The sequence below is a fragment of the Oppia nitens genome, unplaced genomic scaffold, assembly GCF_028296485.1.
Source record: "Oppia nitens isolate AA-2021 unplaced genomic scaffold, nextdenovo-longstitch-racon4-pilon3 scaffold2_pilon_pilon_pilon, whole genome shotgun sequence".
Classification (NCBI taxonomy): Eukaryota; Metazoa; Arthropoda; class Arachnida; order Sarcoptiformes; family Oppiidae; genus Oppia; species Oppia nitens.
The window spans coordinates 10,414,084-10,434,402 of record NW_026533210.1 but is presented as its reverse complement, the minus strand read 5'-3'; the positions used below and the strand labels follow the sequence as shown (position 1 = coordinate 10,434,402).

The 20,319-nt window shown below is 26.8% G+C and overlaps 4 protein-coding genes across 4 annotated transcripts; 2 read left to right on the top strand and 2 right to left on the bottom strand.

Moving 5' to 3' along the window:
• Nucleotides 1-5,426: 5,426 nt before the first annotated feature.
• On the bottom strand, nt 5,427-7,454 carry LOC128956288 (probable dolichyl pyrophosphate Glc1Man9GlcNAc2 alpha-1,3-glucosyltransferase). The gene is made up of 4 exons (XM_054301984.1): nt 7,302-7,454; nt 7,078-7,156; nt 6,138-6,989; nt 5,427-6,030 (listed from the first exon to the last, which is right to left on the bottom strand). The coding sequence occupies exons 1-4, from the start codon at nt 7,436-7,438 to the stop codon at nt 5,434-5,436; spliced, it is 1,665 nt and encodes a 554-aa protein (XP_054157959.1). The 5' UTR covers nt 7,439-7,454; the 3' UTR covers nt 5,427-5,433.
• A 1,710-nt stretch (nt 7,455-9,164) lies between these two features.
• Nucleotides 9,165-12,611, top strand: LOC128956287 (signal transducing adapter molecule 1-like). The gene is made up of 7 exons (XM_054301983.1): nt 9,165-9,412; nt 9,555-9,715; nt 10,118-10,165; nt 10,594-11,225; nt 11,320-11,417; nt 11,496-11,672; nt 11,739-12,611. Exons 1-7 carry the CDS (start codon nt 9,367-9,369, stop codon nt 12,506-12,508), a joined length of 1,932 nt encoding a protein of 643 aa, XP_054157958.1. The 5' UTR covers nt 9,165-9,366; the 3' UTR covers nt 12,509-12,611.
• A 386-nt stretch (nt 12,612-12,997) lies between these two features.
• On the bottom strand, nt 12,998-14,359 carry LOC128954877 (26S proteasome non-ATPase regulatory subunit 14). The gene is made up of 3 exons (XM_054300482.1): nt 14,136-14,359; nt 13,817-14,011; nt 12,998-13,758 (listed from the first exon to the last, which is right to left on the bottom strand). Exons 1-3 carry the CDS (start codon nt 14,181-14,183, stop codon nt 13,066-13,068), a joined length of 936 nt encoding a protein of 311 aa, XP_054156457.1. The 5' UTR covers nt 14,184-14,359; the 3' UTR covers nt 12,998-13,065.
• A 653-nt stretch (nt 14,360-15,012) lies between these two features.
• On the top strand, nt 15,013-17,135 carry LOC128956119 (ubiquinol-cytochrome-c reductase complex assembly factor 1-like). The gene is made up of 3 exons (XM_054301801.1): nt 15,013-15,558; nt 16,458-16,571; nt 17,049-17,135. Exons 1-3 carry the CDS (start codon nt 15,067-15,069, stop codon nt 17,133-17,135), a joined length of 693 nt encoding a protein of 230 aa, XP_054157776.1. The 5' UTR covers nt 15,013-15,066.
• The last annotated feature ends 3,184 nt before the right edge of the window (nt 17,136-20,319 follow it).

Sequence of the window (20,319 nt, the reverse complement as noted above, 5' to 3'; positions counted from 1 at the left end):
GTTATATACGTAATACACATTGATATTTGTTTAAATTGTATCACTTATATAATAATAATAATTTACAAAAAAAAATACATTTATATCATATAATTATTTATATTAATTACAGGTTTAAAATTTATGAATACATTGATTATGAAATTATTTAAACATTAATTAATAAAAAATTATTTATAAAATTACTAATTATAAAAAAACATTAATCAGATTTAAAAACTTATTAAAATTTGGTTTCTTCTCTAATATTTTTTTTTAGTAAAACTCAATAAAATCTAACCAATCATTTGTACAAATTTTTTTGTCATTAATTTTAATTATTTAAAAATAATCTAAAATTTTTTTTATTAATCTTCTTTTACTTAATGAATCTATTTTTTTTTATATAAAATATTATGAAATACATACAGTATTGGACAAAACAATCTGTGAAAGGTTTGAGTCCTAATATCTTAAAAACTACTGGATCAATTTTGATACAGTTTAGTAGTAGATGTACTGTATATAATCAAAATTTAATATAATTAATATTAATTTTTTAAAACTAGTCATTTAAAAGTTATAATAATATAAGTGAAAAGTTTTGTGTGTTTTTCATTAATATCGTTACCAGCATTAAGGGTTGCTTCCATACATTTTTTCATTTTTTAATTAATTTTTAAAAATTACTTATATTATTTTGTAAACAATTTTTTTTTAATTTTATATAAACTAGATTATATAATCTATCATTACCATAAACTTTATACAAAATTGATCCAGTAGTTTTTAAGTTATTAGGTCTAACAACCTTTCACAGATTGTTTTGTCCATGAGTATGAATATGAAATACCATTTGAATAAATCATATTAAAAAAAAAAAAAAAAATTTTTTTTATAAATATTTTATTGTGTCTTTATTTTGTGTTGAAGTTTCCAATGACTTGATATTAATATTTACAGCTGTAATATAAGGATCAGTTTGTGTTGTGAAGCACCTGGTATTTCGGTGTCAGAATATAAGGTTTCAGCGATGGGATTGTATACAACAACAAATAAAAAAACTGATATAATTTTGTCGACGGAATTATTTATTGTCAGAGTTGTTATAATAAGTTACTTCCAGTCATTTGACACTCCAGTCACAGAGCATTTGACAAAATCCAATCATAGAGTTGAACTTTTTTATTTTAAAAATAAATATTGTTATCGTAGTAAAACTAATTTATCGCATAATAATAAAAATGCCATTTAAAACGCAATTTTAACTTTGGATCTCTACAATATATTTTGTTCAAAATAAAAATTCATAAACTGACCCTAACATATTTAGCATTAATATGATCCGATGCATGTCAAATGCTCTGTATCTCTGGTTACTTCTGTAATTAAGGGTCGGTTTCTATTGCGAAACCGGAAAGTTTTGCCGATCGAAAGGTACGGGTTTTGTTTAATAGAACAATTGTCGAAACGGGAGCCGAACCCGAAACGTTAAACATTTGTTTAGCGTAACATAATCTCCTGTAATGATTACGTCCAGTAATGGTCTATATACTGTATATATTGGTTACATTAATGGGAAAATCGTTAAATTGTTTGATTCAGAGATTTCTCTTCAGTTAAAATATCTATACATGAATGTGAACAGTGATGGACATTAAACCCAATTGTCCAAAAAAAATGATTTATTGGCTGAACAACAAATATCACAATTCAATGATGAAAACGGAGAGAGGTTCTCGGTATGCAGGACTTCGTAAAACCCATTGGAAAAAGTAATCGCCGAAAGTGTTTAACAAATTGGTTTTCCTTAAAGATTCGTTTGGAAGATAGCGCGATAATTACTCGTTTACAAGAGTTGTATGAAAAGGTTCGAAAGCTGATACAAGTGCCCATTAGCCAACAGTTTTGTTTAGTTGGAGAAATTTCTAAAATTATATATTGTATATAATAACAACAATTTTAGACAGTATAATCCGATCATTTGCTACCAATGGGAAATATGATATTGATACATATATAAACAACATTCACTTAAGAATAATAATCAAATTAAAAAATGAATTTAATTGTTTTTAAAACAACAATGACATTAAAATGTCATAAAATATACTTGTAGTGTTGTTGTACGACTTATTGCAGATTGAAGTGTATAATCAAAGTACAGAGTATATAATACCGTTATATCAACCTGTTGTTAAATTTAGGATAATAGCTGTCTTTGTTTTGAATTTAGGATATGATCAAGTGATTGATCTGAATAATTATAAAATGAAACAAAACGCTCGGTTTATTAAAGTCAATGATGAGTACAGAAGTGCTACAAGTAAAATCTAAAGAAATTGAAGAATCGTAAAGAGAAATAACGTCTCAATGAAGTCGTTGAATGACGGACGTTGAATGGGGATTTGGCCAAATCATATGGTGGCGGATAATGAAATGAAAATAACATTTATATGACGTATATTTATTTAAAAACATTTTAACTTATTTATATATAATGACCAGGGATCTCGAGATATTCACGCAATTATTGGGTACTGTTGACGTTGCGCGCTGACGCCAAAGAAAGCTAGGATGAGATCAATGGTATTTTAGGATCAAATACTATTAGTCACTCAACAGTTGATCGTTGCCATTTTGTATAGCCATCTCATAGCCATAACCCCCCATATATTTCCGTCACAATATAATATATTGTATTATTAAATAACTTATTCTGGGCTTAAAGTTATATACTTTTTATGCTATTATTTAAAAAGAATATTTTTTATAATAGTAGTAGTTTACTGTATTGTTTGAAACCAATCTAATAATAAATTTACAGAGTTTTACACTAAGAGATTGAATGTTAACAATTTATTTTGCAATACTACTGTAAACTTGATATTTACTTATATATTATTATTAAATATAAATATAATATATTTTTAAAGAATTATTGTTAAGTTAAATATATGTCGTGGCGTAAAATAGATATGAATTATAAAAAACAATTGAAATAATGTGCAGTCAATTTGTTAGAATGAAAATGAAAAAACTTTATTAAAAACTTTATAATTGAAAATACATTTGATATGAAATATTTGTATTTCATATATAATATGATGTCTATAAGCATAGACTGGTATACAATGCATAAGTATCTATTGTTTGTCATTCATTTATATTAATATAATAATAGTAATTATTACATATTTTATTTAAATATGGCTTAAAATTTATTAATAATAACTGTATAAATTTATGAAAACACAATAATGATTTTATAATAGCTTAAAATATGACATATTTTATATATTATATAATGTTTAAAGGATAAAATTGAGTATTTTATAATAATTATAGTTTTAATATAACATACTGTTTGTTATTATTAATTTTATTAAGTTATAAATTCAATAAAGTATTTTATATGCAAAAGTAATCTAACGCTATAGTTGCATACAAATTGTATGCTTAACATTAGCCTTATTGGTGTTTATTATCAATTGGAATATCGTAACATTGGCCATAGTACTAGATTATTTTACTATTATTAATATAGAGTAAGTTATTTAGATTGATATTTAATATTTATTTGTATATAACTGGTTACTACCGTAACACACATTACGGTAGTTGTTATGAGTGGCCAACTGGGGCCAGAATCGGGTGTTAATACCCTCGAATAACCGGTGCACAATATAGTGTTTAAGTATATCCTAAACTGTAGTGAATAGTTGACCACTTGATGGTCAGTTTGACAAACTTATAAAATTAGTGTATAGTTTGTGACAGTAAAACTACTTTATTATAATTGTTATAAATTTTATACTCACTGTAAATCAATATTTATTTCAATGTATTATTATTAATATATATATAACTTACTATTACCATTAGATTAAATTAATACAGTCTTGCTCATCTTTTTATAATAACGATAATTTAAAAACTACTAAAATATATTTTATTTAAACAAAAAATATTAATAAAGTATGATAATTGGCGTTACATATTTTAATGTAAAAATTTTAATGTTGACATTGCCAGACAACCAAAAATGACACTCATCTGTGAAATTTACAGTATTGATATCAAATTCACGACAGTCAATTAATACTGTCAATTGATTTGCGAAATCCACTTAAGTTCACTTAAGTTGACTTCTCTTAACTGTTGAGTAATTTGAATTTTGTATGTGAACAGATCCAAATGATTCTTCATAATTCTATGCAAACTTGATCTGGATATACCCAGCATTTGTGATGTACGCCGTTGTGATGTTTTCGGCTGATTTTCATATAATTGTTTGACGCGTTCAATGTTGTCCTCTGTAACCACTGGTGACTCTCTTGACTTGTGCTATACGTTCAATCATCAAGAACACTACCAGTTTTCTTAAATTTATCGATAATACTTAAAAAAAATTAACAATGTGTTTTAATTAAAATTTGATGATAATAATACCCCCCCCCCCCAAAAAAAATGTTTATTTTAAAATGACTATAAATTACTATTTTATAGTTTTTTTTCGGTGATTGTTAAATGTTTGACATATTTGTACTTAAAATGCTTTGACGGTTGTCTCATAACTGCCAACTTTCGACTAAAAGATACTTAAAGACAATATCGACTCTTTGTTCAGTTGAATATGTGGTGCGTGTCGACGCCATTTTGAAACTTTTATTAAATATTTTTACTAAATATTTTTAAAAACAATAACAAACCAAAAAACTAACCAACTACTCCTCACCCCATTTACCGTAAAAAAAATTTTACATTACCTTTAAATTGTGTTTAACTTCCCATATGGTAATGTCTAAGTTATGGAAAATAATGCCAGTTTTTTCCCATATATGAAAAAATAGTTTTTTTTACTTTGTATAATAACTTAGTGCTTAATTATTACCAAATGTGATTAAAAAATACGAGTTTTTTCCCATATGAACATTTTTTTACATTTTTTTTTTTTGAATTCCATACGGGAAATTATACACGATTTTACGGTAATTTAAAATATAGAAATAGCGCTATTTTTAAAAATAAATATACATGATGAGCCAGTCTGTACTTAATAAACTTTTTTTTTTGTTTTTTTTAAATATAAGTTTAATATGTAAATGTATAAAATATTTTACAAAAATAAATTATATTTCAATAATTAGTTACTAGTGTATTGAATTTATACTATATTAATCTCTTACTAAATATGTTTAGCAAAATTGTACTAGTCAAAAAATGATTATTAAAAAATTATTTAATAAAATTATTGATAATGAAAATTATGAAATATATAATATTTTTTTAAAAACAAATAAACAAAACAAACAAATAATAATAATAATTTATTTAATTTTTATTATACATTTATTTTTTGTTGCTATAATATTTTAAATATCTACACAAATAATTTAATTTAATTAATTAAATAGTTAATATGTAAAATTATTAAATTACCCAGGTAATTAATTAAGCTTTAATAATATGCATTGTCCTGAAATAATTATAATAACAATAGGTTAGTCCGAGACTACAGTAAAATGATGTCAACATTAATGGTATGAATGGATATGATTGATGACAAATAGCAAACAGTGGACAACCGATTGAATAAATCAATTGAATACTAATCAGTCCTAACAAATACATTGTTTCAATTGAATTCATTAGTGGAAAACTAATTGAAAAAAAACTATTTGTATTATCATTATTGCTATAATGTTTGCTTGTATTGAATGATGATATCCTATGATAGATATCTAGACTTTTCAATGAATATATTGAATATATTAGTAATAATACTATTTTGGTTATAGTTTCCGATTCTTTGAATAGCAGTGGAAACAGTGAATAGTTGCCAACAATGGATATCCAGGCAAACCATTTGCCGTCCCATTTGGTTATCATTGCCAATGGTGTTAACGGTATGGTTATCAATAGTATAGCTTTTTCGTGTACGTGCCAACCGAACATATAGGAACTGTAGGCACACAGTACTACACACCGGAGGAACAGTATATGGGAATAGTTTTGATGACTTCGCTTCCATAGTGTATATAGCGATGGCTACCCAACCAAACAAACACCAAAAAAACAAACAAAAAATTCAGTCATTATTATCACATCAATGGTATAACAAATATATATATATATACTGTATATAAATGGCTTACCATTATGGCCACTATAACCAATATAAAGGTAACAATCGGTGCAATATTGAACAGCACCTGATGTTCATATTGTTGGACCAGTCCTGATGTCATCGTCGATGATGATGTGGTGGTATTTGATTTGATCTTTAAGGCCGTACCCAGCGATTTGTCGACAGTATTATAGAGGGCCCAAAAATTTGGCGCCCAATAGGCGTGACTGAGTCCACGCCGAAAGGGAAACAATCGGCTGACCAATTGATTCAATTGGCCCATAGCTACGAACGGACCGAAAGATATGGCGAATACCGATAGTACTGTTACGGCCAGTTTAGCCAAATTAATTGGCCGAAACTTACGGTGCCGATCGAAACAATAGTTACGCAATAGATAGACAAAAAATGCTGGACTCATATACATGTATATGTGTTTCATATTCAATAGTATCGAAAACCATAGACTGGCCTCTACTTCACGTTTCTGTACAATACGGGCCATCGATAGCAATAGTATACCACTTAGTAGACCATTGTATTGGAAATGGATGTGATCGACCAACAGTAGGCCCGGATTCCATAGGAATAGCATTACTAGCATTACATTTGGATGAAACCATTGATCGCCTAAGGATTGTCTACCCGATCGGTTAGCTTTTAATTTGCCCATCAATTGGCACCATTCAAATACCGAATAATAGTAGACCAGATCCGATCCGATAACTGTTAAACGTTGAAATAGGATAGTCTGGTCGCTTATATAGCCAGTGGCAGCTATTTTCAACATATTTTCATCGAAATACTGGCCAATCAGTGATAATAGATATTCAAACCATGCAAACAGTGGCGGATAGTCTAGTGTCCACTCGGATGTCGACTTTATGATCAAAAAAATAAAAATAAATAAAAAAATAAATAAATAAAAGTTTTTAATATTATTTATATTTAATAAAATTTATGATTACCTCATAATACCATTGACTTATAGGCAAACTGTGTGTAATTGATAGCCAATTTCGGTGGACTTCAAAATCAGTTGAATAACTATTTTTTTGATAATTGAATTTAAAAAAATAAAACAAACAATTTTTTTAGTATTATTTTTTTTAATGACAAATATTTTTTGTTTGTTTTAATAACTATATTAAATAATTTTTTTTTAAAAATTTTTGTTGTTTAGTATACATACTATGATTTAATTAGCAATAGTTTAACACATGTTATACTTAAAGCCATTGACCAGAACTTGTAATCCCATATCGATTGCATTAATATGTTATCATCGCTGGACTTATTTCTTGATCTTAATCTCATTGTTGATGTCATTATTGTCTTAAAAGTGATTTTTTTAAAATAATTGATTTTTTTAAATCTAAAATTTTTTTGAAGAAAACAACAACAAAAATTATTCAGTATTTTATACAAAAATAATTTATAAAAAAAATTATATGATTTATTCAGTATATATATATATATATATATTGAATAAATCATATAATTTTTTTTTATATATATATATAATTAATTAATTAATTGTAAAAACAATAAACAAACAAATAGTACCCTGGTAACTTAGCATATATATAATTTTGTGACATAACATTTTTTGAAAGTAAAAAAATCTAAATTTAATTATTTATTTTTTAAAAATTAAATTAAAAAAAATTGAAACAAATAACATTATAAACTTTATAAACATTAATAACATTAGTTCTCATAATAAAAATATTTACTTACGTAATAGTTGTTAGCTGTCGCGTAGTTTAATATATATTTTTTTATAAAAATTTTTTTTAGTTTCAAAATATATATTAAAACTTTTTTTTTGTTGGAAATTATTACTATAATTATTACTATTAATTAGCATTTATTTTATGGATTAAATTATTTATTTATTTATAAAAAAAAATAATTTACATGTATATCACATACATATATGTTAATATCTATTGTGACATATTGTGATATTTTTTAGACTTTTTTTTTATAAATATATATATATTTATTATCAATAAATAAATAAATAAAATGATAATTATTTACTTGTATTTTTTGAGACCCAATCAAATCAGCAGTTTTTTAAATCAAACAAAAAATTTTTTTTTTGTTGTAAACATATTTATTTAGTTATTAAAAAACATTTATTTAGTTATTATTATATGATATGAAAAAACTTAGCTATACTTTAGTGTACAGTATTAACACTAATGTATAAACACATTGTATTTATTATTAAAAAAAATTAAATTAAAAAAAAATGTAAATAAAATATTACTGTATTTGTCATCAAATATAAAATAAATATTTTTAAAACTATCATAGCAGATGCTGCATGTGCACCAACTAATATACATATTATAAAACTAAATTGATTAATTTAAATAAATTAATAAACAAACAAAAAATCAATTTAAAAAAAATAAAAAAATTATATAAATAAATGTTTACAGTAATATTAAATTAATAAATAAATTGTTAATAATTTTACATGTTTTTTAAAAAACATATTAATAAATTATTTACAGTATTATTATAATAATAATAATAATAATATACAAACAATCAAATTGTGTGCAAATGCTGGCAATGTATGGAAAATAATGTACAGTATATTCAATGCAATTATTGTGTTGTTATGCTGTGAAACATACAGTTAAAAAAAACTAATTCGATTATATTTAAAACCAAAACAATAATGACTGCCCACTAACACAGTAGGGTATATATGCGCGCAATATTAGTATTTAATGCTTAGGGAGGGGGCGGAGTTTATACAAATCATTGACTTTGTTATATAGTTATTATACACACACTATTTTATTTGTATATATTAAGTATAATCTAATGAGATAAATCTATGTGCTTGTCTGGTGCGTCTACTATTTGTTTTTGGTTTTGAATATAATTTTCAACAATTTTTTATATATTAATATTTGTATATCATATCAAACAACACACACAACACACACACACACTGTGTTTCTATAGTAACACAACAGTGTGTATACTATTATATTTAATATATAGAGTGAGATATTATAGTGTGAATGATATGATTATTATTATTATTATTATATAATGTATTAAATGTCGACATTTAGTGTCAAATCAATTATTATTAGTTTTTTTTGCCAATTGATTGTTTGAATCGCGACCTGTATTTTACCGAATTGTGTGTTTGGCCAGAGTGTGACCAGAGCCGTGAGTGTGTGTGTGTGTGTATGTTATAGGAGGACATCATTATAACCATATAAATGATGGGCATCTTCGGTAGCGCCACTATCTTCGACCCGTTAGTCGGTAAGTGTTTACCGTTTTTTTTTTGACTGTCCATGAAATTGGTCGGTAAATATCAAATTGATTATTAATAATTGATTTTTTTTTGTTTGTTTGTTGGCCACCCGCGCACACCATCCCCGACCCGACCACCGACCTCACGCAGAACGGGTAACCTCGGAGACCAACACAAGCGACGATTGGGCATTGATTATGGAAATATGCGACCGAATCGGTACCGATCCGAACGGTCCGAAAGATTGTATGCGAGCTATTGTCCGCCGACTGAATCATTCGTTGCCTTCGGTTGTCATGCAATCGCTTACTGTATGTATAATAACCAACAAAAAAGACAGACAACCCATAAGTCTTTTAGTATTGTTGTTGTCTGTTGTTATTGGATGAGTCACCACAACAACAACCTCGTCGTCGTCGTCATCATTGTTGTCGTCGTTGTTGTTGTCATTATTGCATCACTTGATGGCAATGTTTTCTCTGTTAATAGATATGAATGGTGTCTCAATGATAATGCATTTTATTTATTTATTATTATTATTATTATTGCTATTGTTGTTTGTTATCACTTGAACTGAACCCCTTAATAATGGTGACAATGATGATGACTGATGATGACTGTGTGGTTATCATCCACTAGAAGACAACCAAAAATTTATTTTTATTGATTGTTTTAATTAATATAAATTTATTTCATATAAAACCCGATACCAGTTATTGGACGCCTGTGTTAGCAATTGTGGCAAAATATTTCATTTAGAGGTAATGTAATTATATTTTTATTTATAAATAAAAACTATTTTATAGTATTATTATTATCTATTAGTTTTTTTTGTTGTTTTTGATGATAAAATGTAATGAATAATAACCTTTTATTTAGATTATTATTACTTATACTTATACTATACAATACCCTAACTATTATCTCACTATACTTGAAGTTTTATAATAATTGCATTATATATTTGATGATAAAGTCTATGAAATTATTATTATTTGACATTTTATGATTACAGTAATAATAATAATAATAATTATTATTATTTGATGAAATACATTGTAGTCATATATATTAAATAATATTAATTGCCATAAAAATATATATATACCTTAATATAGAAAATTATTTTATTTTTTTACTAATTGTATAATTTTTTTAAATTATTTATTTTGTTTTTATTTTTTTAAAGGTGTGTTCCCGTGATTTTGAGTCCGAAATACGTAAACTATTGCAAAAATCTCATCCAAAAGTGTGCGAAAAGTTGCGATTGTTGATCAAAAAGTGGGCCCAAACTGAGTTCAAAAACGATCCGCAACTAAGTCTAATACCAGCCCTTTATCATAAGCTGAAGAGCGAAGGAATGGATTTTACGTCATCCGAGCCGATCAAGAGGTCGTCGCTAGCGTTGCAACAGTTGCCTAAAAATCCTGATGTAGTTACCACTTCGCAGGAAGAAGAAGACATAGCAAAAGCTATCGAAGCCAGTCTGAAGGAGTCGGGCGGCGGCGGCGCCGGCAGTGGTTCGCCAAAAACGCCGTCCTCTTTGAGTAAATCCAATAATAATAATAATAATTCAAACAATACTAGAGTCGTCAGTAGTAGTCTATATCCGTCATTCAATTCGGACATAACAACTAATCCGATAAACAATAGTTCGTCGACTACGACAACCACTACCAACACTACCGGTAATAATAATAATACCACTAATGGTGTCGAAAAAGAGTTGACAAAAGTCAGGGCACTCTATGATTTTGAGGCCGTAGAGGACAATGAGCTAACATTTAAAGCTGGAGAAGTGATATTAGTTTTGGATAATGGGTACGGGTTTTCAGTATTTTTTTGTTGTCAATATTGTTTGTTTAATAATTATTGTTTGTTTGTTTGTTAAACAATTGGTTACCACCTAATCCAGTGATGCCAATTGGTGGAAAGGATCTAACCATCGAGGAGAAGGTCTATTTCCATCAAACTTTGTGACACTTGATTTGGAGGCCGAACCCGAACCCAGTTGTAATTATTATTATTATTTAAGAGAATTATTAATTTAATAACAATTTTTTTTAAATAACAATTTGATTGAAACAACAGATAAACCAAACGAAAAGAAAGTACAATTCAGTGAAGAGATTAAAGTAAAAGTTGTCGAAGAAAAAGAATCGGAACCGGAGATCGATGAAGAAAAGATCGACCGATTGCTTCATCTGATACACGACGCCGATCCCAATGGAGACAAATCGGATTCCGAAGAACTTCTAGTACTCGAAGGTTCGTAGTATTTGATTGATTCCCAATTGACAAAGACATTGAATATTTTTTCATTTTTTTTTGAAGAACAATGTACGGCAATGACACCGCTTATCGATCAAGAGCTACAACTAGTGGACAAAAAACACGCGGCACTGACCGCCGCCAACATTCAGCTCAATTCGGCACTCAATTTGTATCATTCGCTGATGAAGGAAAACTTTGCAATGATGGCGGCGGCGGCGGCGACTGCCAATCCATACTACGGAGGAGTAGGAGGAGGAATGCCTGTAGGCTTTCCATCGCAACCATTTCCGCCTACCTATGCTGGTGTCGTCAATCAACAACAACAGCAACAACAACAATACAGTGCAATTCCGCCACAGACTACTACACAAACAAATCAATTATACACTCATCCGACACAACATCAGCAACAGATGCCGATTGTCTCGCAGCAGATGCCTATGATGTCACCGCCACCATCACAACAACAACAGCAGCAAATGGCACAGCATTTACAACAACAACAACAACAACCTCAGCTATCGAGTGGCTATCATCAGTCGCCGGCGGCTACGGGACCACCGCCACCACAACAACAACAACACTATCAACAGCAGTCAATGGCGCCACCGATTATGTCTACACCACTACCACTATCGCAACAGTTGCAGAACCAGAATGTCGGTGGCGGCGGTATGGTTACCGCCGATGCAATGATGAACAATAACAACTATTCGCAGCCATATGTTGTCAATACTACTAGTGCTATGGCCGGACATCCGACTTCAATTGTTCCCAACAATTATCTGTCTTATTCACCGCAATTTCAACAACAAAATGCTTTAAATTGAATTTATTTTTATTTTATTTATATTTTTTTTTGAAAAACAATTGCAAACAACACTTTACCACACAATATATTATTAGACACAAAGTTATTGAATGAGTGTGTATTGTAAATATGTTTTTTTTTAAATAATAATAATAATTAAAATTCATAATAATTTTTTGTCGGGTATTAAATAACAACAAAAAATTGTCGATAAATATAAATATATATTTAAAAAGATTATAAACCAATTGTTTTTATCAACAAAAAAAAAGATTTTCTAATGAATTATATATATTATAATTAAAAAGATATTATTATTATTATTATTACAGTATATTATAATTTTTAATTATTATAAATATTTTAAAGCAACAAAAAAAATTTTATTATCAAATTTTTTTATTATTAGGCGTTTAGTAAGTAATTAATTAAATTACAAATAAATAGTTCAAAAAAACAAAATGAAAGATAAATAATACAATTTGTTTTTATTTTTTATTTAATTTATATTTTATTATATATATAAAAAAAAATGAAATAATTATCAAATGAAATCAAATCAATTGTATATTTATTTTATTTGAATACAACTGTCGATAGCATAGCACCCAAACATTGGACAATATTGTTGGTCATCAATACATCCACATTCTCTTCCAAGTGTCGTTTCGGATCTTGTTTGCCAACATTTTTGATGGCCAACTGTTCCGCTGTTAGTTTGTCCTCTTCCTCGACGGCCTTATTATACGATTTGGCCAATTCTAACATATCGATTACCGTCTTCTCATTACGGGAACAATGTTGGTCATAGTTGTCCAACATTAGGCCGTCGATCCACGATTTCTTATGCAAATTCAATAACATTTTCTGTTCCAATTCATTCTTCCGGTAGTTGATGGCAATGGAATAGTAGTGTCTATTCAGGCCGTGTATCAGGGCTTGAATGGCCGGCTTATTCAGATGACCTAAATTGCTGGTCGTCTGACGCGGTTCCTGACCCAAGACCATCATATTGGGATTAATTAGCCGAAAGGCGTCGATAACTACTTTGCCTTTAACCGACTGTATCGGATCGATAACGACGGCCACTGCCCGTTCGCTGAGGGCTTCGAAACTTTGTTGTGTATTAATATCGACACCCGATAGCCAACAACCGAAACCCGGATGCGAATGATACCAACCGACAACCATCTCTGGCCGACCAGTTTGCTTCAACATGTCCAACATCTTAGCCTGAAATACTGGATCAACTGCTTCTACACTAACACCCTAATCGTTAAAATCAGTCAATTAATAGTCAATCAAATCAGTTCCGATACACACATACCGTTCCCGACTGTGGCATAGCAAACACGTCGATCACCCGTACGGTATAGTCGTCGACAAATTCGCCTAACATCAGGCCCATCACTTCCATGGGTACGCCGGCCCGTCCGTGTTTCAACATCTTCAGCAAAGCCAACGATGATATGTATACCTGTTCGGCGGTGTCCACTACCGGGCCGTCGGTTGGTGCGGCACCCTATTTGGTTGATTGGTGTAGACAAACAAAACAAACAGATTAATTAACACATCAACAACAACAATAATGATCACCACCGATGATGATGATGATGATGACCATCGATGGCTAATAATATACATACCTGTCCTAAACTGCCTAAACCGCCGCCCAATCTTAACAAGCGATCCATTATTATTATAATCTAAATAACTAACTAAAAGACAACTATCTGTCTGTCTGTTTGATTGAATGAATAAATAGATCCAAAGATCAGTGACAACAACGACACTGAAGATTTAAAAAAGTTTTTTTTTCACTTAAACACTGATTGACTGATTGAAGTGATTCAGCGAAATATGTGTTTTTCACTGTGTATTCAATTGTATTGTTTATTATTAATGGGTATTACAGTAAACAACACATCAATTGAATACATCCTTTTTGATATTATACTAAATCTATTGTATTACTATAGATTGTTAGTTATGTTAAATGGGCCCAAATATTATTACATACACACACACACACACACACACACATAGTATTGTTGACGCTATTGATTGTAATACTTTCAATGTTTGTAATGTTTATTAAATAAATTTTTTTAAAAATTACAGTACACACAATGAGTCCTTTTTGATATTAGACTAACTCTATTGTATTACTATAGATTGTTAGTTATGTTAAATAGGCCCAAATTTTATTACATACACACACACACACACACATAGTATACATAACACTAGTATTGTTGACGCTATTGATTGTATACTTTCAATGTTTGTAATGTTTATGAAAATAAAAAAATATAAATGTTTTGAAAATTATTTATTTATTTTTGAAAATTACTAAACAATTAATTAATAAATAAAATGTTTTTTATTAATTAAATTATGTTTTTAATTGTTAATTGTTTTCAATAATAATAATAATAATAAAGTCATTAAATTAATAGTCATTTAATTAATTAATTAATGGATCGCTTGTTAAGATTGGCCGCCGGTTTGGACACCGGTTTGTTGAGCGGCGGCCGACACGTATGTGTTGCCGGCCGACGACAACGACGGCCACCGATGACTGACCATCAACTGTCGGCCGCCGTCGCATCCGCAAGACGTTCGCTGTCCGTATCGGCCGTCCAGTGGTCATCAGTCGGCAACGATAACTATTCGCCGTTCGACACAATGGACGGTCTGGTCTATCGGTTGCGGCGATGGTTCGGCTATACAACTATACCGCGCTATCGACTGCATCCGACATCCGTCTACTTATACGAGGCCTGCAGTGACGGTATACCTATTGAAAAGTTTTTCGCCGAACTTCGGCTAACCGACACGTATTTGTCGTGGTTTTTGGTCACCCAATTGCACGTCTGGATGTGTTTGGTTCGGTGTATGTCCGCCGGTCAAGAGGGTCGGGTGTTGCGCAACGAAGTGGTCGCGCGTATGTGGGATGACTGTCAGTCCCGATTGAAATTGTTGGCACCGATGACCAGCAAAGTACGGCGCCAGTCAATGGATCAGCTGTTGCAACAGTTTCAGGCTATGATCGTAGCCTACGATGAGGTGATTATTATTATTATTATTATAGTTTTGGTCAGTCATTCAACTACCAGATGATCCGCAAAAATGATCGGTCATTACCGGTGATTGTCATTACCGATAATACCCGTAATATTTTGTAGTATAATATGTGGTTTTTAAAAAAAACTACTGTATATTACCGTAAAATAACTTTTTTTTTGTTTTTAATTTTTAGCTAAATATCTATTTATTTATTTTTTTTTGATATCAGTATTACCAAAAAGTTTTAGTAAATTTATTAAAATTTATTATTATATTTAATTAAAATTTTATTTATTTATTATCCTTAATAATTGAATTAAATATTAAATTTAAGCTAGATAAGTTTATATATATAGATATATTTATAAAAAAATATACATGTGCAACTTTAGGATTAATGAGAGATATCACACAAATTTATTTTTAAAAAATTACCATGCGGTATTTATTTATTTAATTAACAAACACACACAAACAATTTATAATATTTTAAATATTTGTCTTTTATAATTATCTAATTAAAAACTAATATAATAAATTATTATCTTGATTATATTAAAAAAAAATTAACTTATCTACCAAACATTTTGTCTACTAGTGTTAGACTAACCATATTATACACATACATAAGTTTAATGTACTGTACTTTAATGTACCCTCACCCAGCCACCCACCCACCCACCCCCATTTGATAGTATTGTTTATGATTAGGTAGATTTATTATTATTATTATTATTATTATTACCACATATATACAATGTACCAAGATAATAAAATAAAACTGTATTGATTATATATATACTAGTATATATATATATATATATACAGTATCAAAAAATTTTATACATATACATATCTAATTTTTTTGGTGGTTTTGTTTGATTGATTTTATATTCAAGGGTCTACTAACTGATGATAAAACATTGTGTGCCGCACTTTGGCGAACCCTATTTATATATGAATCAATTGATCCCAAACACCTTGAATTGATGGTCAATTATATTAGGACCCAGGTATTATTATTTTTATAATTAATTAATTAATGAAATTATATTATATGTATATATATAATAATATTGATTTGATTAGTTAGTTATTTGATTTTTATTTAAAATAAACAAACACACAAAAAAATTGTTTATATTATAAAACTAAAAATAGACACTGATTTTTATATACAGTAATGTTTATTATAATATAAACAGTTAACTACTACTGTAGTATCACGTAGTATAGTAATAATAATAATAACATTAAACTAATTGATGATTAAATATACTGTATATATATATATAAATTGTTGTTTATAATAACCATGATGAAAAAATTACTAAATAATTGAAAAAATAAAATTAAAAATTAATAACTAACTAATCAATTAATATTATTATTATTATATTTTATTTTATTTTGTGTGTATTAAAAAAAATTATTTAATTACACTAATTTTAATATTTAATTTTTTATTTAATTTATTATTTTTATTGCAGCTAGATCATTTACATACAATTGAAACTGAAAAGTTTCTATTAAATGGCAAATTTGTTTGGAAACCATTTCCCCCATTATATCCATAATTATATATATATTTTTAAATTAATTATTTAAAATTATAACTCAACAGTTGTTTTACTGTAATTTACTGTAGAATATAATTAATAAGTTATTATTATTATTATTAATATATTTATCTTCAAAAAAAAAAATAATAATAATTTTTATGTATAGAGTGTACTGTAATTTATCTTCAAAAAAAATAAAATAAAATAAATTGACGATTAAAATAAAATGATTATTATTGTAATGAAAATTAAATTGAATTATTGATTTTGCAATTTTAGTTTATTTTGTTGCAAATTTTATTTGCAATATTTTTTTATGTTCTCATTATTAACTAACCATATAAAACAATTTGTGTTTATTTAAGTTGAATGTTATTTTTAAAAAATATATATATTTTCTAAGTAAATATTTATCTATATATTTCATGTCTAATAACTTTCATCGTTTGGTAAATAAATTTGATATATTTTTTAATAAAAAAAAAATTATTGTGAAATCATATTACCAGTAGTATATGAAACACGAAAATAAATAAAAAAAAATTTAAATTTAAAAATATTTAAAGATTAAATATTCTTTAAATAATAATTTAAAGTTTAGCTAAAAATAGTAAACAAATTTTTTAAATATATATATATATATACAAAATAACTTTATTTACTAAAAATTTATTAAAAATAAAAGGCTTTTAAATAAACTATTAAAATTTAATTTAATAATTTTTAATTAAAAAAAAATCATAGAAATGATTTGTTAATTGATAAAACATTACACACAAAAAAAATTGCAAATCAAATATTTTTAACTAAATATTAAATAAATTAAATTTTTTTAAATTAAATTTTCTGTACCACTGGTGTCCTTCGTGGTCGATAATATAACTTTTAAATATATATATATATTTATACAGTATATATATATATATTAATAAATATATATTTATTAATATATATATATATATATACTAAATAGTTATGTTTGATTGGCTGTTTTTAATTTTCAATCAAAGTTAAGATAATTACCCATACATTTTAGTTTATTTAAGCATTTTTTTATATGTTTAGTTGATTGGCAGCCAATCATCATCATTGGGTGCTATTAGTTAAACAAAAAAAAACCAACTGTCCTTCGCTCAGTTACACAACGCACCGGCAGATAACTGGCACCAACCACTAGCAACTCGTTATATATACAATATATATATATATACAGTATATATATATTTATAAAAATTATAATATAAATATTATACATGTATTTAAAGATACAATTTATTTGTGTGTAATCTAGTAATACAGCAAACAATTGATTTATTTTTTGTTGAGAAACTTTTTTGAAAAATTAGTTATTTATTATTTAGTTATTAAATTAAAAATAATTGAAACACTATTTGCAAATTAGTTTTTTTTCTCACTCTCACTATATATATAGCTCTCTCTCTCTCTCTCTTAAACAATAGTAAGTAATTTTAATTAATTCATACATTTTTTTTATAATTATTATTATTAATATATATATTTTTCTCTCTCTATTTATTAATATAAGTGAGAAATTGTTTGTTTATTATTTAAATTTATGTACACATAAACTAACTAATTTAATTGCAGATATTTTTGTTTGTTTGTTATTGTTTTATATAAATTATTTAAATTTATTTATAAATTTATTATCAACTATTAAATTAAATAATTTAATTGATAAATAAATAGTCAATACTATAATAAATTAATATTAGTTTAAAGTCAATTATTTAATAGTAGTTATTAAATGTTTATAAGCATAATAGTAGTAATAATAAATAACAATTTTATTTTAATATTTTTCAAATAAGTAATTTTATTTTTATTTTTAAAAATTTAGTTTTATATATATATATATAATGATTATATAATCTATACGTAAAGCTGATATACCTGTGCTATTACAGACTGATATACCAGTGCTGGTCAGTTAGCTCTGGATTGAATACCCCTTAAGGCAGTCTAAACTTTAGTATTTAAAACAACTTCAAAATTTTGATTTTTAAGTTTATTTTGGATTTTTTAAAACAGAAAAAATTACGACTACTTTATAAAAATAAATGTTTGTTTGTGTTTAATATTAAAATATTTAATTTTAAAATCAATTGCAGTTAATGTTAAAATATTATTATTAAATTTTACTATTATTATTATTACTACTACTATAATAATTATTAAATTAAAAAATTGATTATTGTCATAATAGGTAATATAATATATATATATTAATTATTAAAATTGTTTAATAATATTGCATAATATTTGAATAATTAGTTTTTAATATAAAATAACATTAATTGTAATTATTTAGTATTTTTTTAATATAATCTAATTAAATTTAATTATAATACTACAATAGTGTTAATTTAATTTTATATTATTATTATACAGTATTATAAGTAAATATATTTTTAATGTTTAGCTATAATTTATTTTATTTTATTTTTTTGTTAAGCGCAACCATTTTATAAGTAAAATATAAGTTTAAAAAATAATAAATATATATATTATAAATATATTGAATATATAAAGTCATTTTGCGTACACTTTTATTATCAGTTTCTCTCTCTCTCTCTTTTAAAACATATATTTTAAACATTAATTTCTATTAATATAATTATTATTTGTTTGTTTTATTTAATATTAGAAACTAATTGCTAAAAAGTAATTGATTGACAATTTTGACAATACTTTCAACAATAATACTAATAAACATTTTATCATCAAAAACAACAACAATGTCATCGATACCATTGATATCGTTTAGTGCCATTAAAGTCCATCAGACCATCAAACAGGAAAAGGCCCGACAAAAAAGTTTTGGGTCCACTCAGCCAACCGATGTCGCACCCGATCAATGTATTTAACCGATATGTTTACCCGATATGTTTATCCGATATGCTTACCCGATATGCTTACCCGATATGCTTACCCGATATGCTTACCCGATATCTTTACCCGATATATGTAACCGATATGTTTGCCCGATATGTTTAACCGATAGAAACTAAATATTATTATTATTATTAAATACTATATATATATATATATATATATATATATATATATTTAACCATAATTTTTTCGTAAAAATTAATTATCAACTTATAATAATAATGATCTCAATATGATTATTACATTAATATCTAATATTCCCGGTTTTTATTGAACACTTTCA